Genomic DNA, 20,628 nt, shown 5'->3' on the forward strand with positions numbered 1-20,628 from the left:
TGTGGGCTGAAATGCGCTGTCTAAAATAACCCGATTCAGTCTTGATTCTTCATAAAGCACAATATTGCTGTTGTATCATTTTAAAATGAATGTCAGTGTTTTCTTCAGATATGTGTTAATGAAACTTGATGGAGATCAGTGTGACTGCAGCACAAATACCAAACTATACTGACATCCAGATTCTGTGCTCAGTGGCCCACTCGTGTGCTCCTGCTGAGGTGTTCGGGCTCCCTTTGCATTGACTAGTTCTTTTCCCATTTTCCCCAGGCCCACGCACCAGCCAGGAGCAGGATCTAGTGGCCTCCAACAGCAAGGCTGTGTCCTGAAGTCCAGTCCACGATTATGAAGCTCAAGCTCATTATCATGAAGGAGAACCCCAAAGCAGCAAAACAAGCAGCCTGAGGAAGAAAGCAGAGATGTTTAGTCTAGAAAAACAAAGTAAAAATGTTCTTTGAACATACAGGTATGGAAAATCAGCATTTATATTACAGCTGAGTGGATCCTTGTCATTTGATTGGTGCTTTGTATGTCACATGACATGGATTATTCGTCCCATTTGTGTGATATTCCATTTACCGTGCAAACTTGGTTCCATACATTTTGTGCCATTGCACGCTGCATCAGCCAGGCACGTGCACACACTAGTGGGGGCGGCATTTAGCTAAACATGGCAGAGTTTGTTTTGCTGGTGGACAGCGATTTTAAGGAGCTAACTGATGGTGCTAAGCCGTCTGCAGGCATGAAGAGCTGTTAGGATGAAGAGGAGGAAGTTCAGATGAAAAACAAATTTCTGATGTGATTTTTTGCTGGAGTGAGGAAAGCAGACGGCAGTCTGTACACAAAGTCAGTGCACGGCATCAAAGAATACATTGTCAGGATTGTTTTTTGCAATGTGACCAAGATCAATTTTAGACTCCTATTTAAAGTTTGTGCTGGACTGTTGATGTCAAAGCGCCAGTGACGCACACCAAAATGTAAGTCCCTTTTCTGTTGTTAATAAATTAATAAAATATCAAATGACAAGGATCTATTTTTGGTGTTATATAAAACAAATAAGGAATGTTTTTACATTCTTTCAATGGAATGAAATATTTGTACCACTGAATTCATAAACATTCATTATTTTTACAACATTCTGCAAGAAATCCCAAGAGAAAAGCACAACACTGGCAATGCTGTAAGACAGGGTTTCCCAATCCACCCCGAACCTGCACCTTTTCCATCTTTACTGCTCGACCGACAGTCAACTGCCCCATTCAGGTGTCTGTTTGGTCAACTGGCTGGGCACACCTGAATGAACTAATCAGCTTTTGGCAGAAGGCAAGGACAGATGAAAAATGTTCAAGTTCGGGGTCCAGGAGGACCCCTGCTGTAAACCCTTCCTTTGCTCTTTAACCATATACAAGGGTTTGTTTAACTTCCCTCACTAGTGTCCTTCCAGCACAGTCGCTCAGTGTTTGACGACTGCCTACTTGACACAGATTTACCTGACACTACCGTACTGTGCTGTATTGCTTAATGCTCAATGTAAGTGAAGCAAGAAGGTCCAAAATTCACTTCTGATCTGGTCCTTTCTGTGTGGAGTTTGGTATGTTCTCCCAGTGTTTGCATGGGTTCCCTCTAGGTGCTTAGTCCTTCCTCCCACTTCCAAAGACATGAGGGGTTAGGTGAATTGGAAACTTTACATTGACTGTAGGTGTGAGTGAGCACATGAATTGTCTGTCTATATGTGGCCTTGTGGTAGACTGGCGGCCTGTCCAGAATGTACCACACCTCTTGCACAATGACCATGGTGCCCTCTGTGATCCTGAATTGGAATAATCAGGTTCAGAAAATGAAGGCTGTAAATCAGTGGTTCTCAGTCTTTTTTACAATGAGTACCACCTTAGAAAATATTTCACTGCTCTGTGTCAGCCTGATCCCGTCAGATCTCAGAAGCTAAGCAGTGCCGGACCTGGTTAGTACATACACTCAACAAAATATAAACGCAACACTTTTGGTTTTGCTCCCATTTTGTATGAGATGAACTTAAAGATCTAAAACTTTTTCCACATACACAATATCACTAAATCTGTGATAGTGAGCACTTCTCCTTTGCTGAGATAATCCATCCCACCTCACAGGTGTGCCATACCAAGATGCTGATTAGACACCATGATTAGTGCACAGGTGTGCCTTAGACTGCCCACAATAAAAGGCCACTCTGAAAGGTGCAGTTTTGTTTTATTGCAGGGGGGATACCAGTCAGTATCTGGTGTGACCACCATTTGCCTCATGCAGTGCAAACACATCTCCTTCGCATAGAGTGATCAAGTTGTCAATTGTGGCCTGTGGAATGTTGGTCCACTCCTCTTCAATTGCTGTGCGAAGTTGCGACGACGAACTGGAGTCAGGTCGAGACCCCGATGATGACGACGAGCATGCAGATGAGCTTCCCTGAGACGGTTTCTGACAGTTTGTGCAGAAATTCTTTGGTTATGCAAACCGATTGTTTCAGCAGCTGTCCGAGTGGCTGGTCTCAGACGATCTTGGAGGTGAACATGCTGGATGTGGAGGTCCTGGGCTGGTGTGGTTACACGTGGTCTGCAGTTGTGAGGCTGGTTGGATGTATTGCCAAATTCTCTGAAACGCCTTTGGAGACGGCTTATGGTAGAGAAATGAACATTCAATACACGAGCAACAGCTCTGGTTGACATTTCTGCTGTCAGCATGCCAATTGCACGCTCCCTCAAATCTTGCGACATCTGTGGCATTGTGCTGTGTGATAAAACTGCACCTTTCAGAGTGGCCTTTTATTGTGGGCAGTCTAAGGCACACCTGTGCACTAATCATGGTGTCTAATCAGCATCTTGATATGGCACACCTGTGAGGTGGGATGGATTATCTCAGCAAAGGAGAAGTGCTCACTATCACAGATTTAGACTGGTTTGTGAACAATATTTGAGGGGAAAATGGTGATATTGTGTATGTGGAAAAAGTTTTAGCTCTTTGAGTTCATCTCATACAAAATGGGAGTAAAACCAAAAGTGTTGCGTTTATATTTTTGTTGAGTATAGATGGGAGACCTCTTTGGAACACCAGCAGCTGTGTGTGTTTCTCCAGGTTACACTGGAGTTGTGTCAGAAAGGGCAACCAAAACGGGAGCAGCTGAAAGTACCACAACCACCACCTTAAAAATACATTTGGTTTTCCAAGTACCATTGTAAAAACCAGAACTAAAGTAATTCAATTACACTCATATTTTTATAGCACCAAATCACAACGTAGTCGCCCCAAGGCACAGCTCAAGATAGCAAAAAGCAGTGTGGATTACTATGATTCAGATCAGTTTAAACTAAAGCCTGGGTCGCACAGAATAATGAAGAACTCATGGGAGTGTGGTGGCTCAGAGTGGCTCTTAGAGGCATTATCTTCAGTTAAAGAGGCTCCTCTCTGAGCGTAGTGCTAATTTCAAGAAATTCAAAATTTAGCAACAACAGCATGGCGCAGTTTGTGTACGAGTTACTGCAAAGGCTTACAGGCATTTGCGTGGGTGCTTACGAGTCTGCTAAAAGCCCATTATCTGTGCGCCCTGGCAGCTATGCAGGACCGTAGAGGCTATTTTTGGAGCCCACTCACGCACAACAATTCCACCTTCTCTGTGCGCTGGACACTGTATATAAAATATTATTTTGTAGCGGATTAATCATTTTTTGTCAAACCTTGGATGCTGAAAACACCTCTAATCACTTCTGGAATCACAGAGGCCTGTTTCATCTGGGACACTTTTTTCCCCTCTCCTGCTCAATGAGGAATGTATTTTGGAACAGCTTAAAGGTAACTATTTTTAATGTTTTTATAGCTTGATAAAACAGTTCTTAGCTGTAGAAGTATATCTATAGTTGATTTAATATCTTGTTAATGGATCACATGAGCTCAGCTGTGCGTGCGCACTGCTCACTGACGCAGTGACTCATCACGCTCCAAAGGAGCATTTAGGCAGAACGCCAGCTCACAAAACTGTGATTTTTCTGTCAATATTGGACGAACACAAAGTTAAAATTTGGATGACTGCATGAAAGTGGATGTGTGTTTAAAGCCGCGGAAGAAATAACTCCAGTGAAGCCGCTAAAAGCAGCGCCGAGCTGTGTGGCAACACAGAAGGAGAAGCGCACAAAAGACCGATTTTGAAGACATAACACAAGTTGTATCATGGTGACTTGTAAGCTGCGGAAGAAATAAAGAAATATATATATATATATATATATATATATATATATATATATATATATATTTTTTTTTTTTTTTTTTTTTTTATTTTTTTTTTTTTGACATCCCTTGTAAATAGGTCCACACACGTGGGAGATTTCTGTCAATTTATAATTACTTTCTGTCATGTTTGTCTGTTAAAGCAGAAACCGATCAGTATCTGAAGCCTGTATTAACTGAGTCCAACTCTTATGAAGCATTGTTTCATTTCACTTACAGCAGAGATTCGGTGTCAGATCGGCTTTGTTTGTGTTGAAGTCGTGCAGCATTTAAATGCTTCATTACGAATCGTCTACTCCATTTAATTGTATTGATTCAATGAAACCCTAATTTAGTTAACGTTAACCTTATTTGAAATAAAGCAACTGACTTAATTATACCATAAAAAACAAGTTTGTTCGGTAAAGATCTACATACATACGGTACATTCATCCCTTTTTGTGGAGCCACCCAGTGTCTTTGTGCACACGTGACTGGATCCGAACCCGATTATTATTTCAAACTATTTGCCCAACCCATCATGTCCCGCCGGGCCCGGTTCAGGTATCCACACACTAATCTGCATAATAACAACAGAGGAATTCAGTTTCAGAAATACTGACAAACTAAATCTGCAAGAAACTTACATCTTTTTACTCAAGTCTTCTCAGTAAGAAATGCAATCAGAACAAACAGGTTTAATCCACATTTCCTCTGGGTTTTTTCTCCCTGACACTCATACATTTTAGTTAATAGCTGTTGTTATTACAGTCGTATGCAACGCAGTCCGCACCAGTCATTGTTATTCAACTCTTAACACCTTAAAATGCTTTAAAGTTCACGGTCAGCTGGTCTATACTCGTATACAAATTTCACCGGTGGTTTGAATGGGAGTTCTCGTAGTTGACAGATGTGTTGTGCATGTTGCTTAAAATTAACATAATTTTTTGTATTTTTTTTTTTTAAATTGAAAACCTAATTTAAATATAATTCCAGTGATTAATAATTTGTGGTTAATGTTTTCTGGTGTGGGTGGGTGCGGGTGGGGGGTAAGATTATATATATATTTTTTTATCTTCATTAAAAAAATCTCAGTGTCTCGCTGTACCACCAGAGGGAGCTGGTGTGCCACAGGTGGTATTTGTACCACTGTTTGAGAACTGTTGATGTAAAAAAAAAAAAGTCCAAGACATACTCAGTGACTTGGAAATGTTCATGTGTCCATTCCAACTTGTTTCAAGAAAACATGCTGCATAAGTGATAATTTAATCCTATTTAGAATCAATTGACCTGTCCCAATTTTTTTTTTTTTTTTTTGGAATGTGTTGCAGGTCTTAAATGCAGGAATGGAGGTTTATTAGCAAATTAAATGATGTTGACCACACAAAAGATAACATATCTTGAGTTCTTACCGTCTGCAATAAATCAAAAGTCAAAGCAATGGAAGGATCAAAGCAAGGTTTTTATTTATTTATTTGCAGTTTCCAAACTGTCCCATCTCTTGATTTGGGCTTGTTATAGTATCATTCATTCATTCATTCATTTTCTATACCCACTTACTCTAATCAAAGGTAATGGAGGGGGGGGGGGGGGGGTGTAGAGGTGTCGCAGAGCCACAAACAGATGGACAAAAAAAACCATTCACACTCACACCTACAGAAAATTTAATGTTTCCAATTCACCAAGCCGGCATGTCTTTAGATGTGGGAGGAAGCTGGAGCAACTGGAGGGAACACACATAAACCAGGGACAACATGCAAACTCCACACAGAAAGGACCATGTGGGAAGCAAACCCATGACCTTCTTGCTGTGAGGTAACAGTGCCATCCACTAAGCCACTGTGTCGCTTACTGTTATTATTATTATTATTATGAGATAGATTAGGGGTGATCTGAAGAAGAAAATATGAAAGTGTTTTGAAGGTGAGGAGAGTTTCTGACAGAGTGACGTGTGACAAAGATCACAACAGGGTTTCTATCCTTAATTACTTTTTTCCATTTTGTCCCAGCTGTTTTTCTGATTTGGAGTTGTAGAAAGCTCAGCTTGCATAATGTGCCTGATGGCGAGCCAGTGAAAATAATGCATGCTGGAGGAAACAGAGAAGGTTCTACTATCTTACCAGGATCCTTGGGAACAGAGTTCATTGGTTCTCTTTCTGTGGGGACGATCCGAATGTAGAAAATGGCAGGAAAGATAAAAATGAGGCAGGGAGCTGAAGTTGCACCTGTGAGGATAAAGAAGATAGACTAGTTACGTTTTACTGCAAAGTATGTGAAACTAAAGTGGTAGTTTTACTTGGAAAAATTACATAAACAGATTAAAGTTCATCACTAACATGCAAAGTGTGCAAAACAACTGCAGTGTAAGACCACTTTGGCAATCTAGTGGTCCAGGTCATGGTATCTAACTCAGGTCAGACTTGTTTAGCTCCTTGAAGGTGATTCACTCTTCATCCAGAAAAGTTTCATCATTTCTACGGTGTAGTGAAAGACTCACTGTTTATCTTCCGTTGGGGTCACTGATGCCACAGTGATGTAAGAAAGTTAAGAGTCACTGGTCATTTTCTGTAATTATGTATGGCCTGCCTTACAATATAAAGCGCCTTGGGGCAACCTGTTTGTTGTGATTTGGCGCTATATAAATAAAATTGATTGATTGATTGATCATTGGAGGTCACTTGAGTTGAGGTTTGAGTTGCTATTTTCTTAGAAATGTGGTCATTCTGGTGTATCTTATCAGTAATCACCAGATCACTGAACTCTGCCTGTGACCCTCAGTATTCTGAACAGCCTGTTCCTCATCCTCTTTTAAGCCTAAGGGCCCTGTCACACACTGACAATTTAGCCAGCGCATGCTGACATATGAAAAATACACCGAATACGCTGGATACATAGAATACGTTAATGCAGCTTTCACACTTTGACGATTTAGCCGGCGCATGCCGACATATGAAAAATGCGCCGAATATGCTGGATACATAGAATACGTTAACGCAGCTTTCACACTTTGACGATTTAGCCGGCGCATGCCGACATATGAAAAATGCGCCGAATACGCTGGATACATAGAATACGTTAACGCAGTTTTCACACTTTGACGATTTAGCCGGGGCATGCCGACATATGAAAAATGGGCCGAATACGCTGGATACATAGAATACGTTAACGCAGCTGTCACACTTTGACGATTTAGCCAGCGCATGCCGACATAGGGAAAATGCACCGAATACACTGGATACATAGAATACGTTAACGCAGCTGTCCACACCTTGACAATTTAGCCAGCGTATGGTGACAGCCTCATTTCCACCGAGCAGGTTCTGTTCTGGGACATTTATTTTGCGTGCACTTGGACACGTTTTGAGCTCTTTTTATGAAGTTTCATGTCCACTGTTATCCGGATGGCATCCAGTTGTACATTTCATTTACTCCTCAAAGTGTTACTATGGATCTCCTTCAGAACTGTGTTGAGGCTATAAGAGGCTGGATGGCTAGCTAATTATTGTCTCTTAATACAGAGACAAATGCCCCTGAGGAGTTTGTTCCCTTAGTGGTTAGGGATCTTGGCTGTCTGTTCTCCTGTGTTCACTAAGCAGTCAGAAATATTGGTGTTAAGTTTTAAACTGAGGCGATTGGGGGAGCTAGTCAGGGAGGTGACCAAGAATCTCATGGTCACTTTGTTAGAGCTCCAGCATTCCTCTGCAGAGTGATGGTGAACCTTCCAGAAGGACAACCATCTCTGCAGCAATCCACCAATCCAGGCCTGTACGGTGGTGGCCAGACGGAAGCCACTCCTTATGCCGCGTTCACACCGGCCGCGACCAGACAGCAAAAATTTGCATCGTTCACGTGGGCGACGGACGCACCACCCATCGCCCGGTGTGTCGCTCAGCTTTCACTGCAAAAATTCGCCCCAGTGCGTCATCAAATAGGAGGAGCTTCCATTCCGCTCGCCGGCTCCAGTTGTCAGTCAAGTTAACATGACGGATCTTGATCACACGGAGCGAGTTGTTGTGGAAAGCTGACAAACGTCATGAGACGTTCCCAATTCGGGGAGTATCATTATTTGCTGCAGGAGCTGCATCTGGATGATGGCCGCTTTAAGCGGTCCTTCCGCCTCTGCAGGACCCAGTTTGAGGACCTCCTGTCCCGTTCACGCGCACACATGTAAACAATAATAAAAAAAAAACTCAGCTGCTTGCTGTGGGGCTGCTCCTCGCTCTTCCCCCAAAAACTCTGTCATAATTGTGTTTAGAAACCAGTCACCATTTGCTTTATTACACCTGTGTAGTTAATAAATAAAATAATCTTCACGGATGATTTGCTCGCGCGCGCACGTAAAAAAAAAAACCTCCGCTAACGTGTCGCGCTGCGTGGCTTGGCGCCACAACACATCCTTCCATAGGGATTACATGGCAACGTTTTGCTGCTGTCATTCGCGTCGCGCCCAGTGTGAACGCAGCATTAGTAAAAGGCACATGACAGCCTGCCAGGAGTTTGCCAAAAGGCAGCTGAAGGACCATGAGAAACAAAATTCTCTGGTCTGATGAGACAAAGATGCCATTCATGCCAAAACTATTTGGCATGAATGGCAGGAAACCTGGCACTGCTCATCACCTAGCCAATAACATCCCTACAGTGAAGCATGGTGGTGGCAGCATCATGCTGTGGGGATGTTTTCAGTGGCAGGAACTGGGAGACTAGTCAGGATTGAGGGAAAGATGAATGCAGCAATGTACAGAGACATCCTGGATTAAAACCTGCTCCAGAGCACTCTTGACCTCAGACTGGGGCCATGGTTCATCTTTCAGTAGGACAGTGACCCTAAGCACACAGCCAAGATATCAAAGGAGTGGCTTCAGGACAACTCTGTGAATGTCCTTGAGTGGTCCAGCTAGAGCCCAGACCTGGCTGAACATCTCTGGAGAAATCTGAAATGGCCTGTGCACCGACGCTCCCCATCCAACCTGATAGAGCTTGAGAGGTGCTGCCAAAGAGGAATGAACAAAACTGCCCAAAGATAGGTGCACCAAGCTTGTAGCATCATATTCAAGAAGACTTGAGGCTGTAATTGCTGATAAAGGTGCATCAGCAAAGTATTGAGCAAAGAGTGTGAATACTTATGTACATGTGATTTCTTAGTTTTTTTATTTTTTAATAAATTTGCAAAAAAAAATAAATCATGTTGTCATTATGGGGTGTTGTGAATAGACCTTTGAGGGGGAAATGAATTTGGAATAAGGCAGTAACATATGTGGAAAAAGTGAAGCACTATGAATACGTTCTGGATGCACTGTATCTGATGCACATGAGCATTCAGACACTGGACTAATGACACATTGTTGTTATATACAGCAGCTAGATGTCAAAATTGACTGTAGTTTGACAAAAGCAATCCTGACTTAAAAAACTCATTCAGTGTCTACGCTTACAGCCTTCTTACACACATCTCTGTCCAGATTTGTGAATTCATCCACCTCACAAATAACTTTTCTTCACTGTCAGTCAATTCTTGGTACAGATGTTTACTGTCAACATTTGTGTTTTCTTGCATTTAAAGTAATCCTGTTGGATTTTTCCTGCATGCGTGTATTTTTTAGAGCGACTAAAGCCAATTATCCTTAGACCATAGACAGAATACTACCAGTAATTACATAATGTGTATCAGAATATAACCTGAAATCAAACAAATCCTCATGGACCCCAGATGAAACCTGTAGGAAGAATAAAGTTCTATCATCCATGTCACGTCAAGCTGTACTATTAGGAACTCCTTTATTTGCCTTTAAATGAGCCTTTAATGATACAGCAACAGAAGCTGATAATTAACTAGCGGTGGAGTCACGAATGCTTAAAGCATCAAGAACCAAGTTTCCTATTCTGACTTCACTAACCAATGATGCCGAAGATTCCCAGAATGTTTGGAGCAAATATCACCAGCATGTGATGAAGGAGAGCAAAACGCAGCAATGCCAATGTGATTCAACCAGCTGAAAGACTTGGCGGGGAACAACATCTGCTGGATGGCTCGACGCACTGTGGGCAGGAGTTTCCACAAACACACAATACACATCAGACAAAAGAAACAACAGCAACGTAACACATGCGGAATATGACACGAAACATACGGGGAACAGCACGATCGGGACGGTCAGCGTGACGGCGATAAGGACGGCCACACGCACGCACAGGATCAGAGTGTCGTACGGATCGATCCGGCTGTAAGTGTGCAACAGTTCAGGCCTCCACCTGGTCTGAGGGATGTACAAAAAGAAAATATTTCAAACATACAGCATATATCATGTGTAATACACACTCACCACTAGAGGGAGGTTGGACCAGTATGCAGGGAAAAAAAAAAATCACATGTGGCAGGTGACATCCTGTCCTGACTGCTGTGTTATCAGCCAAAACAACACAATAAGACCACTAAAGACCCAAAATTTAACAAATGAGTAAAATGTGACACCTTACCTTTAAAACTATATAATTTCTTTTATGCGGTTCGCTGCAATTTATGAGAAAAATGTGGCTTTATTTAATCCTTGTTTTTGCAATAATTTATTATTGAGTAATGACTCTGCGATTTCTGTCACCTTTAAAAGTTAGACATATAAAAGAAGTACAAACTACTTAATCGAAAATAAATCATCACCCCACTTCACGGACTTAAATCAAAAATTGTGAAAAAGGGAAGGGGGGAAAAAACTCATACAGTCCTTAACCTCCAAACAAGGACAAAAAGTAGCAGCATGTCAGAACATACTTACATTCGCATGAAATGAAGTTTTGTTTGATTGTTTTGGTCACGACCAGGACACAGATAATGAAACAAGTTTTCTTTTTTTTTTTTAAGTTGATAACTTGGTAATCAGTTTGATGAAGTTTAATGAAACTGGGGAAAAACAGATACGTTTAATTTTGTTGGACTTGGAGAGTTGTATGTTTGAGTTTAGTTTAGTGTCCATTACATCCGTGTGGGACTGACATAATGTAGATGTGTTTTGTCCAAGGACACAGACAGGAAGCAGGAGTGGAATTCAAACCCAGGTCTGCTTATTAGCAGGCCAGTTCCTTCTCCATTGTGCAGTACTGTATCTGTACAAATATTACTGAGCAACTGCATGACCGATGATGCAGCAGACAAACTGTTGAGTTATGTGCTTAAGTTTCTTGCCATATTAGATTTTTTGACAAACCTTTTTGAGCACATATCATCAAACAGGACATGAAAGTCCACTAATGGTTAAGGCACCTTGACACTTGCACGTGTTTAACCCCGCACTGCTGCGCATTTCGTCGTGCCAATGTGACCCGTTGTGTTCCGCTGGATGGTGCGCTTTGTGCCGCTGGACATTGCATTATATAAAATAATTATTTCATAGCAGATTAATCATTTGGCTGATGAAACCACCTGTAATTGGCTCCAGAATCAGAGGAATTTTCTACAGCTGGAGCTTTTTTGTTTCTCTCTCTCGTGCGCTTCATAATGTGGAGAACGGATTTGGAATTATTTGTAATTATTATTAGTAATTATTAATTATAATTATTAATATGTATTATTAATAGTAATTATTACAAATAGGTAATTATTTGTTATCATTATATTGCAATAACTTGGTAAAACAGTTACATTTTCATTCCTGTTTATGAGTACCTGTAAATTTATGTTTATGATAGATTTAACATCTCATCATAATCATTCAGACGAGCTGTGCTGTGATGCGGTGTGCTGACGCAATGACTCACACTCACACTGTTTTTTAAATGTTCACATAACGTTCATATAATTAATGCATGACAGAGATTTGAGTATTCAAATTTTTCTTTGCACACTTGCATGAAGCCACGGACATTTTACAGCAGTTTACAATGTTTACTCTCTGGCATGGCAGATTGAGTACCAGTGCGCGGATCAAATTTCTGCAAGTGTCAAGGCACTTTTAATTATGCACGATGTAGTAAACCTCGCTCCATCCCACACCAAACAACTACAACACTTTGATTCAAACTTTAAAATCTGGATTTTGGAGTTTTGACAACATATATGATTGGGTTGAAGCAGGCCAGGAGTGGTGGCCAAGCAGATAAGTGCACTTGTTTCAAGGTTCCCGGTTCAAACCCACCCCTGCCCATTCTCCATGTAATGCAGAGTTGCATCAAGAAGGGCATCCGGTGTAAAACTTGTGCCAAATCAGCATGCAGATCCACCTCGGAAAAAACAAGGGAGCAGCCGCAGGGAATTTATTTTACTGAAAACATTAAGGAAATTTCCTGGATTCATACCACTTTTATGGGTCCAGGTTCACTCCGCACATCTTCAACATGTTTCACACCAAGTCTGCTCATAAGCTTTTAAGTAACAAACACAGCTGAGAACATGCTCTTATTGTTGGAGGTAATAAATGCTTTTATGTCTCTTACAATGACTTTTGTTGGGCCATTGAAGTCGGTCTTTTAAAAGATAATCTTTTGGGTTTACAGCATCTTAGCCAAAGCCAGCATGCCTTTTTATTTCACTACAACACTGTTTTCACAGACACAAAGTGATAACTGTGTATTCAAAGAATTACTGTCTGTTTGGGGTGCAAACATTTTCTACTCAACCATCAACACTGGAAACAAAATCTCCACAGTAGCACCGGGGGGGGAGACCTGCCCTCACCATTAAATGTTAGGTATCCAAAGAGGGCTGCCAGGAAGTACATGATGTACATGACAAAGATGGAGATGTTGGACACTCTCTGCATCCTCTTCTTCGTGGGGCTGAAATGAGATGGTGAAGAGCGATTTGAGTGCCACATTCTGCATGGACGTGTTATCAAACAGGGCGGGTTCCGGGCAGGGGACTCACTTGCGGAGCTCCGTGTAGATAGGCAGGACTTCTGGGTGGCAAACAAAAGCAAAAGCCAAGATGGGGATGGTGTATGCCGTCTGTGAAGAAACACATCATATTAGAGCCAGGACACGTTGAATGAATGAATGAATGAATGAATGAAAACTGTTTATTTCGAACATTTGATACAACAATTACAAGATAGATCAGTAAAGACAACAACAAAAAAGTTCCTACTGTGTACCCAACATGTCCGAAAAGGGGTAGGGTGAAGCATCAGCTTATTTATCCCTACCCCTTCTTCCCCACAACCAGTAATACCCTTTGCCACATATACACATAGATTCCTACACACCTAACCGATATCAATATATATATATATATATACATATATATACACATACACATACATATATACATACACACATCAACATACATACACATATACATACACATATACATACACATATATACACATATACACATATATATACACAAACATAAATATACACCTACACATACCTACTTACATACAAAATACTATATATTTACAAGCCGAAGCAAAAAACAAAAACACCCTAAACACACGTTTAACCAGGTCAAAGCTCACTGCGTCAGGCTAATGAGTAAATGGCTTTGTCATATTATTTACACTCAGTAATCGGACATTGACTTTTTCTTATTCATATACAGTGGGGGTAAAAAGTATTAGTCAGTCCCTGATTGTACAAGTTCTCCTACTTAGAACGATGAGAGAGGTCTGTAATTTTCATCATAGGTACACTTCAACTATAAGAGACAAAATGAGAAAAAAATACATGAAATCACACTGTAGGATTTTTAAAGAATTTATTTGTAAATGATGGTGGAAAATAAGTATTTGGTCAATAACAAAAGTTCAACTCAATACTTTGCAACATAATCTTTGTTGGCAATGACAGAGGTCAAACGTTTCCTCTAAGTCTTCACCAGGTTTGCACACACTGTAGCTGGTGTTTTGGCCCATTCCTCCATGCAGATCTCCTCTAGAGCAGTGATGTTTTGGGGCTGTCGCTGGGCAACACGCACTTTCAACTCCCTCCACAAATTTTCTATGGGGTTGAGGTCTGGAGACTGGACCAGGACCTTGAAATGCTTTTTACGGAGCCACTCCTTCGTTGCCCGAGCAGTGTGTTTGGGATCATTGTCATGCTGGAAGACCCAGCCATGTTGCATCTTCAATGCTTTCACTGATGGAAGGAGGTTTTGGCTTAAAATCTCATGATACATGGCCCCGTTCATTCTTCCCTTAAGACGGATCAGTCGTCCTGTCCCCTTTGCAGAAAAACAGCCCCAAAGCATCATGTTTCCACCCCCATGCTTCACAGTAGATATGGTGTTCTTGGAACGCAACTCAGCATTCTTCTTACTTTAAACACAACGAGTTGAGTTTTTACCAAAATGTTCTATTTTGGTTTCATTTGACCACATGATATTCTCCCAATCCTCTTCTGGATCATCCATATGCTCTCTGGCAAACGTCAGACAGGCCTGGACACGTACTGGCTTAAGCAGGGGGACATGCCTGGCACTGCAGGATTTGAGTCCCTCTCTGCATAGTGTGTAGCCTTTGTTACTTTGGTCCCAGCTCTCTGCAGGTTATTCATCAAGTCCCTCCATGTAGTTCTAGGATTTTTGTTCACCGTTCTCATGATCATTTTGACCCCATGGGATGAGATCTTGCGTGGAGCTCCAGATCGAGGGAGATTATCAATGGTCTTGTATGTCTTCCATTTTCTTACAATTACTCCCACAGTTGATATATTCACACCAACCTGCTTGACTATTGTAGATTTACTCTTCCCAGCTTGGTGCACATCTACAGTTTTCTTCCTGGTGTCCTTCAACAGCTCTTTGGTCTTGGCCATGGTTGAGTTTGGAGTCTGACTGTTTGAGGCTGTGGATAGGCATCTTTTTACAGATAACAAGTTACAACAGATGCCATTAATACAGGTAACGAGTGGACAGAAGAGCTTCTTAAAGAAGAAGTTACAGGTCTGTGAGAGCCAGAAATCTTGCTTGTTTGTGGGTGACCAAATACTTATTTTCCACCATAATTTACAAATACATTCTTTAAAAATCCTACAATGTGATTTTCTGTTTTTTTTTTTTGTTTTGTTTTGTCATTTTGTCTCTCATAGTTGAAGTGTACCTATGATGAAAATTACAGACCTCTCTCATCTTTAAAAGTAGGAGAACTTACACAATCAGGGACTGACTAAATACTTTTTTACCCCACTGTATTTATTTGTCATTTTGGAGTTAAGATGAAATACCATAACCAAGATGTTTTTGTAGTGTAGACCTTTAGCTTTAATCAAAGGGTTCAAAGGGTTTAACAAACTATCACATTAACCATTTATACTCAACAAAAATATAAACGCAACACTTTTGGTTTTGCTCCCATTTTGTATGAGATTAACTCAAAGATCTAAAACTTTTTCCACATACACAATATCACCATTTCCCTCAAATATTGTTCACAAACCAGTCTAAATCTGTGATAGTGAGCACTTCTCCTTTGCTGAGATAATCCATCCCACCTCACAGGTGTGCCATATCAAGATGCTGATTAGACATCATGATTAGTGCACAGGTGTGCCTTAGACTGCCCACAATAAAAGGCCACTCTGAAAGGTGCAGTTTTGTTTTATTGGCGGGGGGGATACCAGTCAGTATCTGGTGTGACCACCATATGCCTCATGCAGTGCAACACATCTCCTTCGCATCATCTGTGAAGAGAACACCTCTCCAACGTGCCAAACGCCAGCGAATGTGAGCATTTGCCCACTCAAGTTGGTTACGACGACGAACTGGAGTCAGGTCGAGACCCCGATGAGGACAACGAGCATGCAGATGAGCTTCCCTGATACGGTTTCTGACAGTTTGTGCAGAAATTCTTTGGTTATGCAAACCGATTGTTCCAGCAGCTGTCCGAGTGGCTGGTCTCAGATGATCTTGGAGGTGAACATGCTGGATGTGGAGGTCCTGGGCTGGTGTGGTTACATGTGGTCTGCGGTTGTGAGGCTGGTTGGATGTACGGCCAAATTCTCTGAAACGCCTTTGGAGACGGCTTATGGTAGAGAAATGAACATTCAATACACGAGCAACAGCTCTGGTTGACATTCCTGCTGGCAGCATGCCAATTGCACGCTCCCTCAAATCTTGCGACATCTGTGGCATTGTGCTGTGTGATAAAACTGCACCTTTCAGAGTGGCCTTTTATTGTGGGCAGTCTAAGGCACACCTGTGCACTAATCATGGTGTCTAATCAGCATCTTGGTATGGTACACCTGTGAGGTGGGATGGATTATCTCTGCAAAGGAGAAGTGCTCACTATCACAGATTTCGACTGGTTTGTGAACAATATTTGAAGGAAATGGTGACATTGTGTATGTGGAAAAAGTTTTAGATCTTTGAGTTCATCTCATACAAAATGGGAGCAAAACCAAAAGTGTTGCGTTTATATTCCCTCCATTTTCAGAGGCTATAAGGGATCGGATAAATTAAATATAAGAATAATTCTAAATGCTTATAATCCCTTTTACAGACATTTTTCTGGAGACAGGTCAGGAGATGGATATATAAACATTTCCAAGTCACTGAATTTGTCTTGGACTTCATTTATATCAATCAAAACAAAATATAAATAGTATGGTTCCGTATGGTAAAGCCAACTGGCGTAGGCAGTTATCAAAAACTGAGTGACTGTGCAAGAAGGAGACAAGTGAGGGAAGGCACCAAGACATATATGCCAACTTTGAAGGAGTTATTGGCTTCTGTGGCTGTGACTGGATAATCAGCCAAAGATAAGTGCGACTTTTGCATCTTGCATCACCTGTTTTACCCTACTGTCACATTAGCTACAAATGAGCAACAAGCAGGTGGCGTTCCAGGGGAGTTGCCAGCTCAAGGTTATTTGGCGTTAATGTGCACAATGTTACATGATATATTAGAAAAAACAGAAAATCTGACACTGCCACTATGATTTTTTTTACTTCAAGCTTGACTGTTTAGCAGAAACAAAGTTTGCTTGATTTGTTTTAGTCAATCGTCTTCCACAGTGCCATTCCTGTATCGCTAGTTAGCATGCTAATATCTCTGTAAGACGTCTTGCAAATCACTTCACAGGTATTATCTAATTACAAAAACAGCGGTTTTAGATTTAGAAGTGTTTATTTCTTTCTAACCTTTTCAAAATATATGAAGAAAAATGCCAAATAAAACAGATTTATACAGAAATAAGGTGTTTCAGATTGTTTTCTGCCATCTTGGTTTATTCAGTTTGAATGAACAGCCAGCTGACATCACGCTGCCTTTTCACTCGGATTGGCAGTCTCCATGTCGCGTCACTCAACATTTGCATAAAATAGACTTCTGATCTATTTTGGACGTGCTTAGCTGGCAACATAGTGGCCGTTGTCCCTTGTCACTGCAAAATGCACACTCTGATTGAAAATGAACAGCAAGTTGACGCTTTGCTTCTGTCGCTTGTAGCTAATGTGACCGTACCCTTACAGCTTCATGTTACAGTGGAACAAAGAAGGATTTCCATGCAAGAAAACAAGTCACATCTAGGCTTTAGTCTCCCATGTGCCTTCTTGCAAACTGCAGCTGAAATTTCAAGTCTTTTTTAGACAAGAAATCACTTGAATTCAAGAAAAATAATTCTACACTAGGTAGGCAAACTTTACTCAGATGTACAGGCCGACCTGCGAGTTCATGGTGAACATCCACGGGGTGCACAGGGCGTTGTGATTCTCATGAACCAGACCATTGGTGAACTCGTGGGCGTGGCTTGAGATATTCAGGGCGGGATGGGCAGCGGTGCTGTTCGCTGAAAATTCCTCAAACGGGCACGGAATCTGAAATCGCTTAAAAATAACCTGCAGAAAGATGTGTGAGAGAAAAAAGGGAAGACATAAGAATCGGGGAGTTTGAGTCACTGAACAAGAGCTTGGCTAAGATTTAAAAATAAAACATCAAATTAGGAATGACTCGACATTTAAGTGCTTTGGATATTTAGCCTCAAGCTTCACTGTCTTTAAACAGCAGTTACAAAACAAACCACATTCCACTGAAAATAGAGATGGGGTGGGAAAGTGCATCAGATATTTGCAAAAATGCCAAAACAAATGAGGCTTTTTATAAAGAGTTACTGGGCTAACAAGCCACAATGTGAACTGGACTAACTTACTGAGATGAGAAAGAACACCATGCAGCTGAGAGAAAAGCCGCTTGTGTAGCCAAGATAACCTGAAAAAAAAGAAAGGGGAAAATAAGACAAGTCTGTCAGGGAAAGCATCCTTTTGGCTTATAAATGAGACAAATGAAATGTAGCACTATTACACAAACCCTCCCATGCTTCCCATTTCCATCTGTTTTATAAATGAAGCGTCTGCACACAAACAAATGACCCCAGATATCATAAAACAAGTAAATTTTGCAGTGAAAATGAGTCATTTCAGCCGTAATAACTGGCACGATCATGTCTGAGCAAATGGAGGTGAAAGGGCTCAGCAGTTAAGTTTGTAACTAAAAATATCCACAGACATTAAGGTGTTATGACCTATAAAAACCTATTTCATATCTTTCATGCTTGCAGCTCTCCATAAAAGAGAGCTACCGCTGACCAGCCCGCCAAAAAAAAAAAGAAAAGAAAAAAGAGGAGGAGCTAGAGGAATGTAACGGCTGGGCAATCCACATGTGGGTGTGTCCTACAGAGTGCAGACCAAACAGTAATCTTCAATGATCCACAATGAGACATACAGAACAAGAAAATGTTGCAGTTAAGGCACCTTGACACTTGCACAAATTTGATCCCCGCACTGCTGCGCAATTCGTCATACCAATGCAACCTGCTTTGGCTGGCTGGAAGCCGCACTTTGTCCCGTTTGACCCCACATTATATAAAATAATCACTTCACAGCCAATGATGCATTTCCTTTCAGAATCAGAGAGAAATTATCTATAGCCACAGGTTGGCTTGTGCGCATCATGCAATGGAGAACGCATTTGGAATCGTCTCAAAGGTAATTATTTACAATATATTTTGTAATGGATTGGTAAAATAGGTGCATTTTCATTCTTTCTCATGAGTTATATAATGTATCTGTAAAGTTATGTTTATTACAGATGCAACATTTCCTCATAATCGTTCAGATGTGCTGCAGCAATGAGACGCAGTGACACACAGTGTTTTTGAATAAGTTGGGCAATGTTTACAACAACAACACAACAGTTCACAAAATTAATACGTGCCAAAGGTTTAGAACATTTCAAAATTTTCTTTGCGCACTGACACGCAGCCGCACACAATTCACGCACAGGTTACAACAGTTTATGCTGAGTTTAGTCCCTGACACACAAGATTACGTGCCAGTGCGGGGATCACGTTTGTGTAAATATTAAGGCGCCTTTACTTTAACTGGTCACTTGAGGCTGACTTCAGGAAGGAGCAGGTTTCCACAGAATCCCAAGTTAAAATGTCCAACTTTAGAGCAGAAAGTTTACAGCCTGATCCAAAAAACTGTTTTGGTCTCTAAAGCTAGCTTCCCCTCCATGACAACTGTACAGGGTAGACATTTTTGTTTGTTTATGATTTCTTAGATTAAAGATGTTTTTATACATAAAGTTATGCATTATGCATAACTTTATATATAAAAACTACACAACTAATTATGCATAATGCATAATTAGTTGTGTGGCCACTTTGAGTGACAGCTCGTGTTTGTCACTAGAGTGCAGACTCAGAGTGTTGTAGCTGGTAGTTGTTGTGGGGGACCGTGACTGTCTTTTTTTTTTTTTTTTTTTGAGCATTTTATTATAAGTATCTGTAATAATATGGCTTGTCCTATTCTCCTAACAGATCATCTACCACCAGTAAATTCATCAAGTGAAATTATTGTGTGATTTCATTTTGGATGCGAACGTGCTGGCATTTTTTAACATTGGTATATTGGTAACAGCAGTGGTGGTGGCTAAGTGGTTAGTGCGCTTGGTGTCAGTGCAGAACGTTCCCGGGTCAAACCTCCACTCCTGCTCATTTTCTCCATGTTGTGTCAGGAAGCGCATCTGCCGTCAAATTTGTGCCACTTTGGATCTGCTGTTATGACCATGAGTGAAAACAAGGGAGCAGCCCGAAGTGACTTACTATCAGTATACTGATAACATTAGGTCCACAATTACTGAGGAAATAAGCAGGCCATAAGTTTTATTGCCCACACCAAAGCAAATAGCCACCACTCAGTCCCTAAGGATATGATTTAATAAAAATCCCAATCCGTTAGGCGAGCTTGTTCAGTAACACTTAAGATGCTGGTGTGTTCAGGCTGTATTTGCACCATCCAGGTCATGCAGGGTCTTGCTCTCGCACCACATCTTTATCCTACTACAGGCTGGCCGCAGTGTTGCAACAGTTACTTTGAAAAAGTAATCCAATTACTGATTACTCCTTGAAAAGGAACTTAGTTACTTTACTGATTACTCAATTTTAATAGTGAATAAGTTATATTACTAGTTACTTT

At 41.1% G+C, this 20,628-nt stretch overlaps 1 protein-coding gene across 1 annotated transcript in view; it reads right to left on the minus strand.

Annotated features, from left to right (window-relative positions):
- Positions 1–293: 293 nt before the first annotated feature.
- LOC117506763 (sodium-coupled neutral amino acid transporter 3-like) overlaps positions 294–20,628 on the minus strand; it is a 100,328-nt gene continuing 79,993 nt past the window's right edge. Inside the window, 9 exon segments of the mRNA XM_034166351.1 lie at positions 294–398; positions 6,340–6,452; positions 10,122–10,189; positions 10,191–10,266; positions 10,358–10,470; positions 12,883–12,993; positions 13,082–13,161; positions 17,815–17,988; positions 18,300–18,358. Of these exon segments, the coding sequence (XP_034022242.1) occupies positions 294–398; positions 6,340–6,452; positions 10,122–10,189; positions 10,191–10,266; positions 10,358–10,470; positions 12,883–12,993; positions 13,082–13,161; positions 17,815–17,988; positions 18,300–18,358 (899 nt within the window).

Source organism: Thalassophryne amazonica, chromosome 3, assembly GCF_902500255.1.
Source record: "Thalassophryne amazonica chromosome 3, fThaAma1.1, whole genome shotgun sequence".
In the NCBI taxonomy this organism is placed as follows: domain Eukaryota; kingdom Metazoa; phylum Chordata; class Actinopteri; order Batrachoidiformes; family Batrachoididae; genus Thalassophryne; species Thalassophryne amazonica.